The sequence below is a fragment of the Lutra lutra genome, chromosome 16 (genome assembly GCF_902655055.1).
Source record: "Lutra lutra chromosome 16, mLutLut1.2, whole genome shotgun sequence".
In the NCBI taxonomy this organism is placed as follows: domain Eukaryota; kingdom Metazoa; phylum Chordata; class Mammalia; order Carnivora; family Mustelidae; genus Lutra; species Lutra lutra.
The window spans coordinates 50,645,207-50,664,231 of NC_062293.1; the positions used below are offsets into that span (position 1 = coordinate 50,645,207).

Here is a 19,025-nt window from a genome sequence, read left to right on the forward strand (position 1 = left end):
TGGACCTGAGCTCACCACACGGCACCCCGTGCTCCACGTAACGAACGTTAACTGAACAAAGTCGTCATGCCGACTAAAGAGCTTAAGGAACACACCTTAGTAGGAGAGCCAATGATGGTTGGTAAAGGAGTTTTAAAGAACCAGTCCGAACTGCGAGGAGAGGACCCCGTGTGCTTGGTGGGAGAGGTTCCGAGGCTGCCGGGCCGACTGGGCTGAGGTGAGTAGCTGTACCCAACCCCGGCGTGGGACGGGCACACGGGGTCCGAGTGCTGCTTTCTGAGTTTCTGCTTGTTCTGGTAGATGTCGGTGAGGGTCGGGGCACTCTGCAGCCTAGCACCCGACAGGAGAGACTGTGGTGACGGAGCCGGTGGCACTGGGGAACCTGCCACGGACATGCATACAGGTTAACCCAGAGCACGGGCAAACACTGAAGAAGTCAGAGGACAGTTCTCAAAATGGAAAGTCGAATGAATGTCATGTTCTTCAGGAGATAAAAATTGTGTATTTGGCAAGAGATGATTTTGGGGATAGGTGGTAATGGTGGTGGGTATGTTAGCCGCTCTTAGCAGCAGCTAGCAGATAACTCTAATTAGCACAAGAAAACTACATCATAAATGATCAATGTCAATAAAAACTACAAAAACCTGGGTGCCTGGGTGCCTCCGCTGGTTAAGCGACTGCTTTCAGCTCAGGTCATAATCCTGGAGTCCCGGGATCGAGTCCCACATCCGACTCCCTGCTCCGCAGGGAGTCTTCTTCTCTCACTGACCTCACTCCTCTCGTGTTCTCTGTCTCTCTCTCAAATAAATAAATAAAATCTTAAAAAAAAAAACTACGAAAACCTCTGTTGAACTGAAAACAAATGATTTCTACTTTTTATGTGAATGCATACTTGGGGATATCAATGTATTACTCTCTTTTCCCACCTAGCAGCTAAAAGAAACTTTTCAAACCAATCCAGAATAACCTTTTATCTAATTAGATAATACACTTTTCTGGGATTTTATTTCACTTGCCTAAAAATCACAAGCAAATATGGATAGTTTAATTATTTTTATTAGTCTCATGAATGAAATTCATTTGTAACCTAAAGCGTCCCTGTTCCCCACAAAGAAAACCCTCGTCCACAGGAACTCTTGCCTCCTCAGGGGACACCGCAGTAAGAGCCTGAGAAATAGGGTCCTGATACGGTGAACGGCTGGAACGGCAAGAGGACTGCCCCGCACAGACCTTGTTGCCAACTTCAGCTCTACTAAGCCAGACCGGAGCTCCAGATACAAATTCTTCGGAACTTGTTGCAAGCCAAACTACCCCCAATAATTTATAGGTACGGACCTATAACCATAATCTTCCCAAAAAGGAAATTGTAGTTTTTGCTACTGACCGCTTCTAGCCTAATCTCATCCTAAATCTGGTATTTAATCTTTCAGAACTGGGTTCTGCCGACTCTGTGTGCGTGTGTGTGTGTACGTGTATATATGCATAAATATGCACATAGAAATAAATAAAATTAGTAGCAGAATGTTATAAATCTGGAAAAAGTTATCTAAGGTTTATTTTTAAGGAAACACAAAATATGAAAAACTGAAAAACTAAGAAAAGGTGCTTTCCTCAGTGACTCAGGATTCCTTTAATTAGCCAACTCCTCACATTCACATATAAAATTTGACTAATAAAAGTGTGATTTGCACATATCTTTTATATATTTTATATTAAAGCAAATAAACTATATTTCTTGTTTATCTCATGCTAACTAGCAGCTGTTATCAAGAACAGTATTAAAGGAACGAAATTTCATTTTCTAGATTGGTTTTCTTTCCTTTTTTTTTTTTTTTCAAAGATTTTATTATCTACTTGACAGAGAGACAGTAAGAGAGGGAACACAAGCCAAGAGGGTAGGTGGGAGAGGGAGAAGCAGGCTTCCCGCCGAGCAGGGAGCCCGACACAGAGCTCAATCCCAGGACCCTGGGATCACGACCTGAGCTGAAGGCAGAAACCAACTGAGCCACCCAGGTGCCTCTAGATTGGTTTTTATTATCTACGTGACAATGACCAAAATTTAGCTCCGTTAATTAACAACTTCCAAGAGAAAAGATACCCAAAGGAGATATCTGATTAACTATACGATATGCTAAAGCCTATTAGACCAAGATCCTAGAAAGTAGGACAACAGAATATTTCATATCAGTTCTATTCCTTTGGTAAGGCCAGAAAAACATAACTGAAATCCACTTATAACAGGATTAAAATTATTAATATGCCAAACAGATCTCCTACTTGATGAGTTTCTACTCCTGGATTCGTGACCCTGAGGATGCCCACAGCAGCACTGACTCAGCTGCTCCGGAATGGTCCCAACTGTGAGCAGGGAAACGGGGAAAGGAGAGAGAGAGGATTCAAAACCAGTGCCGGAAGGAGCAGGTGAGCCTTGCACCAGCTGCACCGTACATGACAGTCGGCAAACCCAGATGAGCACAGCTTTATTCCAGCGGGCACTTACTGACCAGCGTGCAGGATGCAGGGTGCTGGGCACACAACGATTGAAAGAACCACAGAATCGGCCTTGAAACAAGGGCAACAGGAAAGAAAGCCACGGGAACAAACCAATGCCTGCAACTGGTAGGTGACTTCAGACCGAGGAGGAAGGAGCTCGTGGTGTTGGAGGCTGTGGAGCTACAGGGGGCCCAGCCAGGGGACCGCACAGCCGGCGGATGGCCCAGCTGCTGTCCTTCTGCACCCACCACGCTCCTGCCGCCCGTCCCAAGCCTTGCTCCCTGAGGCTGCTCACAGCCAACACCTGCACGTGGACGCGGCACTCGTTCAGGCTGGTTCAAGCAGGTCAGGAAATTTGGACCATCTAGGGCTTGGGGACACCCCTGGGGCCTGGCTAAAACGTCCTTAGAATTAATTCACTCTAGTCACTCTATTCAAGGTTCCTGGGCCCACTCCTCCTACCTCCCCCTCTCCCTCACAGGGGTCAGGGCTGCAACGAGGTCTGAAGGGCCTCCCCGAGAGCCCTCCTATCCCTGCCCCTCACACCCATCCCAGGCGCCTCCCCTGTCGTTTTGGCACGTCTCTGCAGCTCCCTTCTCTGCATCCACCTCTGAGAACCCAAACCAAACAGAGGAAGAGCTGGGAGAGCTCAGGGAGATAAAGCAGACAGGAGACGTAGGTCTATAACCAGATGGTTACACAGGCAAGCAAGGTTAGAGCCCGAGGAGGGGCCTTTTCCTTGAGGGCAAGGACAAGGTTTGGCTCTTTTCTCAGGAGACCCTGAGGTGCCCCAGGAACTGCTGAGGGGGTGAGGGAGGGCCAGGATTTTGTTCAGGGAAGATTTTTCAGCTAAACAGCAGCTTCGGAACCACTGCAATAGGAGTGGTGATACACATTTTTAAAAACTATCATTATGGTGGGTTTTTTTTTGAATCAGGGCTCCTGGGCATACTTCAATCCTTCGCACTCTGCCTCCTTTTGGAATTTCTTCATGTTCCCTACTCTTATCTCAGCAGTTTTGCCTGAGAGTTGAGCCCTATACAGGGGTATAAAAATTTACCTTTTAGAAGTAAAAAAATACATATCTATTTATATGGGGGGCCCAGTTTGAGACCTGCTGCCCCGGGGCCCTCTCTGCCCCTGACCCCGCTCTGCCCCGTGACACCGGTGCCCTCTCCCTCAGATTCTGCAGTCTCCGCCGCTTTGGCCTGTCTTGCATGTTTTCTGAAGTTGGAGCATTTTGTCTCTCAGTTCATGAAACCTGTGGTTTTAGGTTCGTTTTTCTGTTTGTTTGGGGTTTTGTTGCCTGGGCTGTGGGGCTGCTCGTGTGGGGATCCCCGCTGTGCCCTGCATACTTCCCAGGCGAGGTGGAAAGACCCAGGCTGAAGCTGCCACCATCTTCCTCCCGGAGCTGGAAGGCCCCCGGGGGACCCAAGCCAGCGCTGCTGTACACACGAGTGTCTCTTAATCCTCACAAATCTGAGTGGTCAGTAGGGTAGGTGTTTCACTCAATTATTATCTAGAGTTTCTGATTTTGTGCGTTTGGAGCCCAAACCCAGTGGAGATACTTTTTATCCATGAGATCCATTTCACATTTCCAACAGCCGTCCCGACAAAGATAAATGTATCTGGGGATGCTGACACGGGCCCGGGAGAAGGTCGAGAGTGGGCGGGGTACGATATGGCTCCCCGTCAGCTGAAACTCACTGCCATCATGAGCCACCGCTCCTAAAGACAGTGTCATGTCAGATCTGCCACAGTGGAAAAAAGGTGAAAACAACAGTTCCACTCTCCTTACCCAAAGGGGAAGGTGAGTAAGGCCTGGAAGACCCAGTGGAGAGTCTTCGTCCGACTGTCTGCACTGTGTCTGCGGGCGCCGGGGAGCAGGATCCCAGCCGGAGGAAGCCCAGTGGGCTGGTGTTGGACCTTCGTACCACTGCAGATCTGAAAAGAAAAATAAAATGACTCCCTCTCTGGCAGGTTCTGGGCTCTCCTTCCTTTTTTCTACAACTTCTTAACAACACGTCAGGGAGTAGAACTTTTAAAACTATGTAATATAATCACATGGAACAAATAGAAAACGTATAAAGTTATATGGCGTGAAGTCTCCCTCCCATCCTTATATTCTGTCTGCCTACTTCTCGACACTCCCTCAGTCCTACTCCAAAGGTTACCACTATTTTTAGTTTCTAAGATATCCTTTCAGAATTCCTTAAGTCATATACAAGCAAACAAACTGAAAATATAATCTTATTTTCATCTTGTTTTAACAAAGGTAATGTATACCATACCATTTTCTTTTTTTTGTTTGTTTTTGGTTCCCTTTATACACTTAAAATTACTGAATATCCCAGAAAAAAAAATTTTTTTAAGAGAGGGAGAGAGAGGGGATTGGGGGTGGAGGGGCAGAGGAAAAGAGAGAATCTTAAGCAGGTTCCACACCCAGCACAGAGACCAACACAGGGCCTGATCTCACCACCATGAGATCATGACCTGAGCTGAAATCAAGAGACAGATGCTTAAATGACTGAGCCACCTAGGCACACCTATCCCAGAGTTTTTATTTATAAAACTTGAATCTATCAAAACTTACTGTATGAGAAGCTAAAACTGAAAACAACTGGTAATTAATAATTCATTAAAAGGAATAAACTTATTACATGTAACGTAAGATTATGAAAATTAATTATATTTTCCAAACAAAATAAACTCATGAGAAGCACGACACTGTTTTACATTTTTTTAAATATATGATGTCTGGCTCGGTAGCTGGGATTCTCAGAATTGTTTGTGCATTCAATCTTTTCTGTAGCACATATATGGGGGACTCGCATAGGAAAATCCAGCCTTACACGGACATGTAGCCAGAAAAGGGAGGAATATTTTGGTAGCCTTTTCAGATTTTTGTGATGCTTGTCTTGGAGACTACACCAAAACTCAGCCATTGGACTCCTGGATGATCTAAAAGAATCATTGCAATGTGGAATCTGAAACCATGCCAATGAAATTTTGTTTTATACCAGGCTCTAATCCTTTGCAAGGTATCTTGTGCTTGGACTAGATTTTTTTATCCATGCAGGATTTTTAAACACTTGGCATTCTGAAAGAGTATATGCAGGTATTCCAAATGTTGACATATCACACAGTATCAAAAAGTCACATCCATAACAAAATATCACCACAAATCTTAACAGAAGTGGCCATCAAGGCATAAGAGAAGCTGTCAAGATCACAGTGGTGAATATGGTGAGTATATTTTCAAAAATTCTAATTTTTGCTCAAGAGCTCAAATTTTATGTCAGTTGTTTTCTAGGAACGGCAGACTTCATTCAACTGTTTTCAACAAAATGGCTGCCCAATGCCCACAACTGATAGCTTGTCAGCTGTTCGCCCATGAAAAAATGGTGTTCCATGAAAAACAGGGTGAGTTCAACTTGCAACTGAAACAATCATGCAAGTGCTTTTCCTTAAAAGAACTACTCCAACGTGCACCAAAAGTGCTTTATGCCCACAAGCTACTTAAGGTTGCGATTTTCAGGGCGCCTGGGTGGCTCAGTGGGTTAAGCTGCTGCCTTTGGCTCAGGTCATGATCTCAGGGTCCTGGGATCGAGTCCCACATCGGGCTCTCCGCTCAGCAAGGAGCCCGCTTCCCCCTCTCTCTCTCTTTCTCTGCCTGCCTCTCTGTCTACTTGTGATCTCTCTGTCAAATAAATAAATAAAATATTTAAAAAAAAAAAGGTTGCGATTTTCAAAGAGAAATAGTAACTTTTACTGCTTCCTTAAAGACATTCCTTGGTACCACTACTGTGTGGTGGTAAGAGATATGAAAAATCACAGTGCATTTGGGTGCCACTACCTTGATGCATTTTAAGGCACCAGCAGTTTGCACGTCATTGCTTCTGTATCATTAGTGCATATGTCAACTTAGCGAAAAAAAGCAAAGAGTGTCCCAGTATCATTATGAAAATAGTCTTGACCTCATGAACCTTTCAAAAGGGAGTCACACACAAACCACACTTTGAAAATCACTGCTAATTCTGCTATTACTATGCTTTTCTCATTTTATAATATACCTTGGAAATTTTTCTACCTCAGTACAGAGAGAGCTTCCTTCCTCTTCAAGGAAGGTGCTCCACTGTCACAGACGGACGTTAAGGACTCAGTCACTTACTGGTGGGCACTTGGCTTATTTCTTATCCCCTGCTATTATCAAATTAACAACCTGTATATGTGTAGCTTCATACACAGGCAAGGACTGTGTAGCTACAGAATAAGTTACCAGAAGTTCTAATGCTGGGCTCAAAAGATATATGCATTAATAATTTTCACAGGTTTTGCGCTAAAACATCCTTTGTAGAAAGCTCTCATGAGTTTTCATCTCATCCTATGACAGCGTGAGTCTTTTTTCATTCATTCAACTATGCATTTGGTGAGCCCTTTTAATCTAAAATCATCTACTCTCCAATTCTAGAAAACTTTTTCTTGATTATTTCCTGGAAATTTTCTTCTTTAACTTGTTCTTTCTGGAATGCCCACATTCCCTAATGCTGGAAGAATATTTTTTATTCATAGTTTCCATCTTTATTTGATTCATCTATTTCAGATACAGCCTCAACTTTGTCTTTCAACATTTTTTTTTCAGTTATATTTTGGAATGTCCAAGAGGTCTTTTTGAAGTTGATGGTTTTCAACAGCATTCTGTTCTAATTTACAGATGCAGTCTCTACCCTACTTCTCAGGGTACACATTTTCCACATAAGCTTTCTTTTCTTTGTATTCTTGCTATTTCGTCCAGATTGCACTTTTTTGTCTTCAGCCTTACGCCTCACTTGCAGCCCTGCCTTCCCTGAGCTCTGGGGGCTGGGGTCTTGGGGGCACCATGGGGCACTCTGACGCTGGCCCTACTATAGCGGGGCCCCCTTTATCTTTTTTCTGTTTTCCAGAAAGGTGCTGAAACCTCTCATCCACTGACCATGTGTTCTTATCTGACTTAGCTTTGTGGACTTAGACCTTTTCGTTCTTGCTACCTTAGTGGTAGTTTCAGTTGGGTTTCAGGATGTAGAGGAAATAAATGATATGTAAATGATCTGTACAACCAGTGAGGTTTCATCTTTAATAAATTCTTCCTTAATTCTTAAGAGTTATTATATATATATATCCTACTATATCATCCAGCTAAGCTTAACCACCATTTAAATAGATTCATTATAGGGGTGCCTGGGTGGCTTAGTGGGTTAAGCCTCTGCCTTCGGCTCAGGTCATGATCTCTGGGTCCTGGGAAGAAACCCCGCATCAGGCTCTCTGCTCAGTGGGGAGCGTGCCTCCCCCTCTCTCTCTGACTGCCTCTCTGCCTACTTGTGATTTCTGTCAAATAACTAAATAAAATCTTTAAAAAAATAGATTCATTACAGAAGTCTTTTATTCTTCAGTTTTGTACATCTCCATGATACACACAGTTAAAGGATTATGTTAAACCATGGAAAGTAATAGATCTTTCAAAAACAACAAATTTTTTAAAAGAAAAAGAAGGGGAAAAAATACTCGCTTACCTTGGAGAACCATGTATATTTGTGCCAGAGCTGGCAGGAGATGTAAGATTCTGCTCTATGCGCTGATAATTCCTTATCTGAGTAGGAACTGGAATTGGTGCTGTCTCACTGTGAGGCGACACAGTGGGCTGACACTGACTGCAATGATCATGGATTGAAAAAGGAAAGAAATCCAAGTGAGACTGTTTCTCTTTCATTTGACACCTTGGTGATATTTAGAGAAAATTCTAGAAGAGACCAAATGATCATGTTCATGTGAATAAAAAATGATCATTTCAAAAATAAGGCCCCCCAAAAAAAAAAAACCACACTGGAACTCTCCAGGCATTTATAAGCGTTTTGAGGACTAAGAATCGTAATAAGAACTGGAAAAACATTCCTCTGCAACAGTAGGAGAAGTCTGTAGGCTGGCAAATTTTTGTTTCATCTGCTCACGTTCTGCTATTCATTATTATGTGAGGAGAAAAAAATATTTCTAGGAAAATATGCTGGGTAAAAGAACAGGAAGTTCAAGAGCAAAGATGACTGGAATGTTTACAAAAGTCATGAACGCAGTAAGCATTCCCAAAGAACTCTGACTTTTAAAAAGATTGAAAATAACATTGTACAACTCTCAAAGCACATGACTGATCTGAGGTCCACATGTTGAAGTGTTAGTGCTGGGTTTCTGTAATAGCCTCTCTCCTTGCTTTTCATAAATTTGGAAACAGTATGTCCTTTCGATTCAATCTACAACCTATCAAAAACATCACGGACAATACTGGACCTTAAAAAAGATGATTTATTTCATTATTCTGTCTGTCTATAATACTAAAAAGCCCCATGAATCTAACATTTTTTCTCAAATTACATTGCAGATATAAAGAGATCGGAGATCTAGTTAGCCTACAAACAGTATGATTATCTTTTAAAGTGTCACTTTAGGGCTTTCTGAACCATTAGACTATCTCATATTTAAATAAAAAGAAAATCTCATCCATCATAGAGATCGTAGCTGCTTTCCCCAATAGCCCAACCATTTATTTTGACTTCTCGTCTTGCGCGGAAACTACATCTTTGGTAGTAATAATTTTATAATTTTATATAACTTGAAAATTTAAAAAATTAAACAAAACAAAACAAAAAACTTCTACTACTGGAAACTAAACAGTGACAAGTGTAACATTAACTATCTTTTAAATACAATGATTTGTGCTTTTAATATTTATATACCTAATTGTGAAGTTGATCTATAACCTGAAAATTAAACAAGAATGTGAAGGAAGAAATATCATCTTTCTACAGTCTCACTTCAATGAGTAAGTACACTGTTGGTGAAGCAAGTACATCGAGGGCTTTTTTTAAAAAAAAACATATACATTTTCAAGTTCTGATATTTTCCTGTACTAGTTAATCACCAAAGGAAAATTAGAGTGGAATAAAATTACCCCAAGAAGTAAACTTAGCAACCTCATACATAATGCAAAGCCCCTGTCCCAGGGAATCTCAGGCAATCCTCCCCCAGCATGTGAGGATGTGAGCAGCAGGTGTCCTGTAAATCTGGTGTCTGGACAGAATCTCCAAGCAGACTTGCTCCACCTACACAGTCTTCCCTGGAGAAATTCGCAGAGCACCAGCTAGCTAAGACCACTGCAGCCACTTTTCTGTCTAGCTTTATATTAATAACACTATTCAACCACCACCTGACTCCCTAAGCCCAAGGTGAGGAGAGGGCAGGTCTACGTAGGCCCCTAGTCTCCAGCACGAGTGGAAAGTCCTCTTTGACCTGCATTGAATACTAGAAAGACTAAGCAGTCTGCCCAAATAAAATATGCTGTGATTTTATTGAAATGAAGAATTTTTGTCTAGAGGTCAGTATTTTCCTGGAAAGAAATACAGTGAAATATTTCAAAATAATTTCAATAAAAGTGAGGTTCTAAGGGAAGAGTGAGATATACTACCACTAACATTATAACGACTGGACTACGAGATGATAGTTGTTAGGACATGGAGCTCCAGGATTTCAATGTCTCTGCAGAGAATAGGTCTTGTTCCTGCATCAGACCATTTTGATTTTGATTCCCTATGGCCCGGGCGCAGATGGTGCCTTTCTTTGCTGCATAATTTTAATGTATTTGTAATAATCTGTTTCCACATGCACTTAATATCCTGTGGTACAGTGTATGATTTTTTTTAAACTACTCACTACCTCTCTCTGAACCCTTTTCTACAGCCCCTAGTGTGTGTACTCCTGCCACAATCCCTGGGCAGCAGGCTGAGAGAGCAGCTCCCATGGGGGACATGCTGTTCCCTCTGAAGAGCAGAAGCTGACAGAGCCATTATACAGTTCTGCTATCACTATTGTTTCCCTCTCTTGGAAGACCGGCATGTCCCAATTCCTGTATAGAGTCTGAGACAAAAGTACCAAAAAAGCTATAGATCTATGTGATTATTAGGAACACATAAACATGCAATTTGTGACATCAGGAACATAAGGGGGAAGGGGAAGTAAACTCCCATACTCTCTATAGTAGAATTTTTGTATGCAACTGAAGTTCAGCTTAAAATGGATTGTTGTATTTTTTTTTTAAGATTGTATTTACTCATTTGACAGAAAGACAGAGAATACAAGCTGGGGAGCAGCAGGCAGAGGGAGAAGCAGACTCCCTGCTGAGCAGAGAGCCTGATGTGGGACTCGATCCCAGGACCCTGGGATCATGACCTGAGCCGAAGGCAGAGGCTTTAACCCATTGAGCCACCCAGGTGCCCCTTAATTTAATTTATGAAAAGACTTTATTTATTTGAGAGAGAAAGAGAGAGAGCATGAGAGGGGTAAGGGTCAGAGGGAGAAGCAGACTCCCCACTGAGCTGGGAGCCTGAAGCAGGACTTGATCCTGGGACTCCAGGATCATGACCTGAGCCAAAGGCAATCACTTTACTGAGCCACCCAGGCGCCCAATAAATCTTAAAAAAAAAAAAAAAAAAAGATATTCCATGCAAATAGTAACCAAAGGACAGCAGGAGTGGCAATATTAATATCAGACACTTTCAGCCAAACACTGTTACAAGAGACAAAAAGAGACATTACTAAAGGGCCAATTAGCCAGGAAAGTATAGCAATTATAAATATTTATGCACCAAACATCAGTGCTCCGAAATATATGAAGCAAGTATTGACAGAATTGAAGGGAGAAATAGACAATTCCACACTAACAGCTGAACAACTCAATACTCTGCTTTCAATAATGGACAGAACAACCAGATGAATGAGCAAAAAAGAAATAGGACTTGAACAACGTTCTAGACCCTGTAGATATAAACAGAACACCCTTCCCACCACGAACAGAAGAATATACATTCTTCTCAAGTGCACATGAAACATTTTCCAGGATAGACCACATATTAGGCCACAAAACAAATCTTAAAATTTTAAAAGACTGAAATCATACAAAGTATCGTTTCCAATCATGATAGATAGAAAGTAGAAATCAACAGAAGAAGGAAAACTAGAAAATCCACAAATACAGAGAAACTAAACAACACACTCTCCCATCCAAGTACTAACCAGGCCCGACCCTGCTTAGCTTCCGAGATCAGACGAGATCGGGCGCGTTCAGGGTGGTATGGCCGTAGACTAAACAGCACACTCTTAAACAAACAATAGGTCAAAGAAGAACTCACAAAATAAATCAGAAAATGTCTTGAGAAAAATGAAAATATAAATACAACATACCAAAACTTATGGAATACAGCAAAAGCAGCACTAAGATAGATGTTTATGACTGTAAATGCTAACATTAAAAAAAAAAAAACAAACTCAAGTCAAAAACTTAACTTTACCCCTCAAATTATAAAAAGCAAAACCTAGGAGCACCTGGGTGGCTCAGTCAGTTGGGCATCCAACTCTTGCTTTTGGCTCAGGTTGTTATCCCACGGGTTGTAAGATCAAGCCCCACGCTGGGCTCCATTCTCAGCAGGGAGTCTGCTTGAAGATTCTCTCCCTCTGCCATTTCCCCCACTCACACACACTCAGGCACTCTCTCTCCAAAATAAATAAATCTCACAAAAAAAAAAAAAAAAGGAACAAACTAAACCCATTTCCTAAAAAAAAAAAAAAAAGGAAATCATGAAGATTAGAGCAGAGATAAACAAAACTGAGAAAGCAGAAAAATTAAACTAAGAGTTGGCATTTTAAAAAAATCAACAAAACCAACACTTAGCTGGGTTAAGTAAGAAAAAGAGAAGACTCAAAATCAGAAATGAAAGAAGGAATGACAACTAATGCCACAGAAATAGAGAGGATTACAACAGAATACCATGAACAAACAAGTGCTTGCCAACAAGTTGCATAACCTACAAGAATCTGATAACTTTCTACAAACACACAGCCTACCAAGTTTGAATGATAAAGGAAGAGAAAAATCTGAACGGACCATAACTAGTTAACGAGATTGGATCAGTAATCAAAACTTCCCAGTAACATAAAAAGCCCAAGACCAGATGTTTCACTGGTGAATTCTACCAAATATTTAAAGAATTAGCATCAACATTTCTGAAACTCTTTCAAAATATTGAGAGGAGGAAACACTCCCAAACTCCTTCCATGAGTTCAGCATTAGACTAGTACCAAAGCCACGCAAAGATACTACCAAAAGACAAAAACAAAAACAAAAACAAAAAACCAGAACAGTTACCCTGATGAAATTTGATGTAAATCCTCAACAAAATACTAGCAAACCAAATTCAACAGTACATTGAAAGGATCATGTACCATGAGCAAATGTGATTTATAATATACCTACATTAATAGAATGAAAAACAAAAATCATATGACCATGTCAATTCATGCAGAAAAAGCATTTGACAAAATTCCAACATCCTTTAATGATAAAAAGCATTCAGCAAACTAGGAATAAAAAAAAAAATTACCTTAACATAAAAAACACCATATATAAAAAGCCCATAATTAGGGGCGCCTGGGTGGCTCAGTGGGTTAAAGCCTCTGCCTTCGGCTCAGGTCATGATCCCAGGGTCCTGGGATCGAGCTCTGCATCGGGCTCTCTGCTCAGCAGGGAGCCTGCTTCCCTTCCTCTCTTTCTGCCTGCCTCTCTGCCTACTTGTGATCTCTGTCTGTGAAATAAATAAATAGAACTTAAAAAAAAAAGCCCATAAAAAAGCCCATAAAAAAATAAAGCCCATAATAATATCATACTCAATGGTTAAAGACTGAAAGCCTTTTCTCTATAGTCAGGAATAAGACAAGGACGCCTGCTCTCTCTGCTTCTACATAGAATTCCTAGCCAGAGCAATTAGGCAAGAGAAAGAAATAAAAGGCATTAGAACTGGAATGGAAGAAGTAAAGTTATTTCTGTTCATGGATAACATGATCTTAAATGCAGAAAGCCCAAAAGATTTCACACAAAAAAAGCCATTAGAACTAATATATTCAGCAAAGTTGCAGTATATGAAATCAACAGACAGATATAAGTAGCATTTCTATACACTAACAATGAGCAATGAAAAAAGGAAATTAAGAAATCAGTGCTAAGATGGGATTGGGAGGGAGACAAACCATAAGTGACTCTTAATCTCACAAAAAAAACTGAGGGTTGCTGGGGGGAGGGGGGTTGGGAGAAGAGGGGTGGGGTTATGGACATTGGGGAGGGTAGGTGCTATGGTGAGTGCTGTGAAGTGTGTAAACCCGGCGATTCACAGACCTGTACCCCTGGGGATGAAAATATATGTTTATAAAAAAGAAAAAAAATTTTTTAATTAAAAAAAAAAAGAAATCAGTGCTATTGGGGCGCCTGGGTGGCTCAGAGGGTTAAGCCTTTGTCTTTGGCTCGGGTCATGATCTCAGGGGCCTGGGATCAAGCCCCACATCAGGCTCTCTGCTCAGCGAGGAGCCTGCTTCCACCCCTCTCTCTGTCTGCCTCTCTGCCTACTTGTAATCTCTGTCTGTCAAACAAATAAATAAAATCTTAAAAAAAATAGTATCGAAAAGAATAAAATACACAGGAATAAATCTATTTACAATACTTTTTACAATACTATTTTTTACAATTTTTATAATACTCTATTTATAATACATTTTACAATACAATACTATAATACTTTTTTGATACTATTTACAATAGTATCAAAAAGAATAAAATACAGAGGAATAAATCTAACCAAGGAAGAGAAAGTCTTGTATATTGGAAACTACAAAACATTGCTGGAAAAATTATAAATAACACCCTGTCTTCATTGACTAGAAGATTTAATACTGTAAAGATGTCAATAGCACCCAAAGTGATCTATACAGATCAATCCCATCCCTACCAAAATCTCAATGGCATTGTTTTGCAGAAATAAAAAAATCTATTCTGAAATTCATATGTAATCTGCAGGGACCCTGAATAGTCAAAGCAATTTTGGAAAAGAAAAACAAAACGGGAGGTTTCATACTTCCCGATTTCAAATCTACAGTAATCAAAACAATATGGTTGGCATAACGACAGACACAGAGACCAACAGAATGGAATCGACAGCCCAGAAACACACCCTTGCATATATGGACAAATGATCTTCAACAAGAATGCCAACACCACTGGATGGAGACACAAAAGACAGTCTCTTCAGAAAATGTGAAAACTAGGTATCCACAGGCAAAGAATGCAGCTGGACCCTTACCTTATACAATACACAAAAATTAGTTCAAAATGCATTAAAGAGCTAAATATAAGACCCAAAATTATATAACTTGTAGAAGAAAACACAGGAGAAACGATTCATGACACTGGATTAGGCAATGATTTCTTTAAATGACACGAAAAACACAAGACAACAGAACAAAAAAAAAATAGACAAATGAGACTACATCAAATCTAAAATTTCTATGCTCAAAGGACACATCAACAGAGTGGGAAGAATATCTTTGGGATGGGAGAAAACATCTGTAAATCATATATTTGGTAAAGGGTTAATATCCAATATATATAAAGAACTCCTACAACTCAACAACAAATGATAGACAAATGGCCAATAAGTATATGAAAAGACACTCAAGGGGCGCCTGGGTGGCTCAGTGGGTTAAGCCGCTGCCTTCGGCTCAGGTCATGATCTCAGAGTCCTGGGATCGAGCCCCGCATCGGGCTCTCTGCTCAGCAGGGAGCCTGCTTCCTCCTCTCTCTCTGCCTGCCTCTCTGCCTGCTTGTGATCTCTCTCTGTCAAATAAATAAATAAAATCTTAAAAAAAAAAATTAAAAAAAAAAGACACTCAAAAACCACTAGAGAGAATAGCAAATTAAAACCACAATGAGAGAAGAGAAGTCAAGATGGCGGAGAAGTAGCAGGCTGAGACTACTTCGGATAGCGGGAGATCAGCTAAATAGCTTATCTAAAGATTGCAAACACCTACAAATCCAACGGGAGATTGAAGAGAAGAAGAACAGCAATTCCAGAAACAGAAAATCAACCACTTTCTGCAAGGTAGGACTGGCGGAAAAGTGAATCCAAAGCGATGGGAAGATAGACCGCGGGGGGAGGGGCTGGCTCCCGGTGAGCGGCGGAGCAACGGAGCACAAAATCGGGACTTTTAAAAGTCTGTTCCGCTGAGGGACATCGCTCCAGAGGCTTAACTGGGGTGAAGACCAGGCGGGGTCAGCGCGGCCTCAGCTCCCGCAGGGTCGCAGAAGGATCGGGGGTGTCTCAGTGTCGCAGAGCTTACCGGTATTAGAACGGGGAAGCCGGCTACAGAGATAGAGCCGAGGAGTGACTCTCAGCTCGGGGTTGCCTTGAACCGGTCGCAGGCTCGGTCAGCTCGGAGCACGGCCAGAGGCCAGGGTGACGGGAGTAATTGGGCGCTGTTCTCTGAGGGCGCACTGAGGAGTGGGGCCCCGGGCTCTTGGCTCCTCCGGGCTGGAGACCGGGAGGCCGCCATCTTCATTCCCGTCCTCCGGACTCTACGGAAAGCGCTCAGGGAACAAAAGCTCCCGAAAGCGAACCTGAGCGGATGACTCAGCGCGGCCCCGGGTAAGGGCGGTGCAACTCCGCCTGGGGCAAAGACGCTTGAGAATCACAACAACAGGCCCCTCCCCCAGAAGATCAACGGGAAACCCAGCCAGGACCAAGTTCACCTACCAAGGAGAGCGGCGGAATTCCAGAGGAGAAGAAAGCAAAGCACGGATCTCATGGCTTTCTCCCCATGATTTTTTAGCCTTGCAGTTAATTTAATTTTTTTTTCTTTTTCAATTTTTTTTTCTTTTCCTCTTCTTCTCCTAAATTTTTTTTAACTTTTACCGTTTTCTTTTTTTAACGTTTTTTAAATAGTTTATCTAATATATATATATATATATTTTCCAATTTTTATATTTTTTCTTTATCGGCTTTCTTTTTTTTAATAGCTTCTTTCATTTTTTTTTTCTTTCTTTCTGAACCTCTTTTTATCCTCTTTCTCCCCCCTCACAATTCGGGATCATTCTGATTTGGCTAAAGCATATTTTCCTGGGGTTGTTGCCACCCTTTTAGTATTTTACTTGCTCCTTCATAAACTCTTATCTGGACAAAATGACAAGGCGGAAAAATTCACAACAAAAAAAAGAACAAGAGGCAGTACCAAAGGCTAGGGACCTAATCAATACAGACATTGGTAATATGTCAGATATAGAGTTCAGAATGACGATTCTCAAGGTTCTAGCCGGGCTTGAAAAAAGCATGGAAGATATTAAAGCAAACCTCTCAGGAGATATAAAAGCCCTTTCTGGAGAAATAAAAGAACTAAAATCTAACCAAGTTGAAATCAAAAAAGCTATTAATGAGGTGCAATCAAAAATGGAGGCTCTCACTGCTAGGATAAATGAGGCAGAAGAAAGAATTAGCGATATAGAAGACCAAATGACAGAGAATAAAGAAGCTGAGCAAAAGAGGGACAAACAGCTACTGGACCACGAGGGGAGAATTCGAGAGATAAGTGACACCATAAGACAAAACAACATTAGAATAATTGGGATTCCAGAAGAAGAGGAAACAGAGAGGGGAGCAGAAGGTATATTGGAGAGAATTATTGGAGAAAATTTCCCCAATATGGCAAAGGAAACAAGCATCAAAATCCAGGAGATTCAGAGAACCCCCCTCAAAATCAATAAGAATAGGTCCACACCCCGTCACCTAATAGTAAAATTGACAAGTCTTAGTGACAAAGAAAAGATCCTGAAGGCAGCCCGGGAAAAGAAGTCTGTAACGTACAATGGCAAAAATATTCGATTGGCAGCAGACTTATCCACAGAGACCTGGCAGGCCAGAAAAAGCTGGCATGATATATTCAGAGTACTAAATGAGAAAAACATGCAGCCAAGAATACTATATCCAGCTAGGCTATCATTGAAAATAGAAGGAGAGATTAAAAGCTTCCAGGACAAACAAAAACTGAAAGAATTTGCAAATACCAAACCAGCTCTACAGGAAATATTGAAAGGGGTCCTCTAAGCAAAGAGAGACCCTAAAAGTAGTAGATCAGAAAGAAACAGAGACAATATATTATAACAGTCACCTTACAGGCAATACAATGGCACTAAATTCATATCTCTCAATACTTACCCTGAATGTTAATGGGCTAAATGCCCCAATCAAAAGACACAGGGTATCAGAATGGATCAAAAAACAAAACCCATCTATATGTTGCCTACAAGAAACTCATCTTAAACCCGAAGACACCTCCAGGTTTAAAGTGAGGGGGTGGAAAAGAATTTACCATGCTAATGGACATCAGAAGAAAGCAGGAGTGGCAATCCTTATATCAGATCAATTAGATTTTAAGCCAAAGACTATAATAAGAGATGAGGAAGGACACTATATCATACTCAAAGGAACTGTCCAACAAGAAGATCTAACAATTTTAAATATCTATGCCCCTAACGTGGGAGCAGCCAACTATATAAACCAATTAATAACAAAATCAAAGAAACACATCGACAAGAATACAATCATAGTAGGGGATTTTAACACTCCCCTCACTGAAATGGACAGATCATCCAAGCAAAAGATCAACAAGGAAATCAAGGCCTTAAATGACACACTGGACCAGATGGACATCACAGATATATTCAGAACATTTCATCCCAAAGCAACAGAATACACATTCTTCTCTAGTGCACATGGAACGTTCTCCAGAATAGATCACATTCTTGGTCCTAAATCAAGTCTCAACCGGTATCAAAAGATTGGGATCATTCCCTGCATATTTTCAGACCACAATGCTCTGAAGCTAGAACTCAATCACAAGAGGAAATTTGGAAAGAACCCAAATACATGGAGACTAAACAGCATCCTTCTAAAGAATGAATGGGTCAACCAGGAAATCAAAGAAGAATTGAAAAAATTTATGGAAACAAATGATAATGAAAACACAACAGTTCAGAATCTGTGGGACACAACAAAGGCAGTCCTGAGAGGAAAATATATAGCGGTACAAGCCTTTCTCAAGAAACAAGAAAGGTCTCAGGTACACAACCTAACCCTACACCTAAAGGAGCTGGAGAAAGAACAAGAAAGAAACCCTAAACCCAGCAGGAGAAGAGAAATCATAAAGATCAGAGCAGAAATCAATGAAATAGAAACCAAAAAAACAATAGAACAAATCAACGAAACTAGGAGCTGGTTCTTTGAAAGAATTAATAAGATTGATAAACCCCTGGCCAGACTTATCAAAAAGAAAAGAGAAAGGACCCAAATAAATAAAATCATGAATGAAAGAGGAGAGATCACAACGAACACCAAAGAAATACAGACAATTATAAGAACATACTATGAGCAACTCTACGCCAACAAATTTGACAATCTGGAAGAAATGGATGCATTCCTAGAGACATATTAACTACCACAACTGAACCAGGAAGAAATAGAAAGCCTGAACAGACCCATAACCAGTAAGGAGATTGAAACAGTCATCAAAAATCTCCAAACAAACAAAAGCCCAGGGCCAGACGGCTTCCCGGGGGAATTCTACCAAACATTTAAAGAAGA

General features: G+C 41.1%; 1 protein-coding gene across 1 annotated transcript in view; it reads right to left on the reverse strand.

Annotated features, from left to right (window-relative positions):
* The window catches only part of LOC125087326 (serine/threonine-protein kinase ULK2-like), a 55,174-nt gene that overhangs the window by 17,743 nt on the left and 18,406 nt on the right, over positions 1 to 19,025 (reverse strand). Inside the window, 5 exon segments of the mRNA XM_047707527.1 lie at positions 96 to 382; positions 2,278 to 2,358; positions 4,292 to 4,437; positions 8,043 to 8,180; positions 12,338 to 12,353. Coding sequence (XP_047563483.1) covers positions 96 to 382; positions 2,278 to 2,358; positions 4,292 to 4,437; positions 8,043 to 8,180; positions 12,338 to 12,353 — 668 coding nt within the window.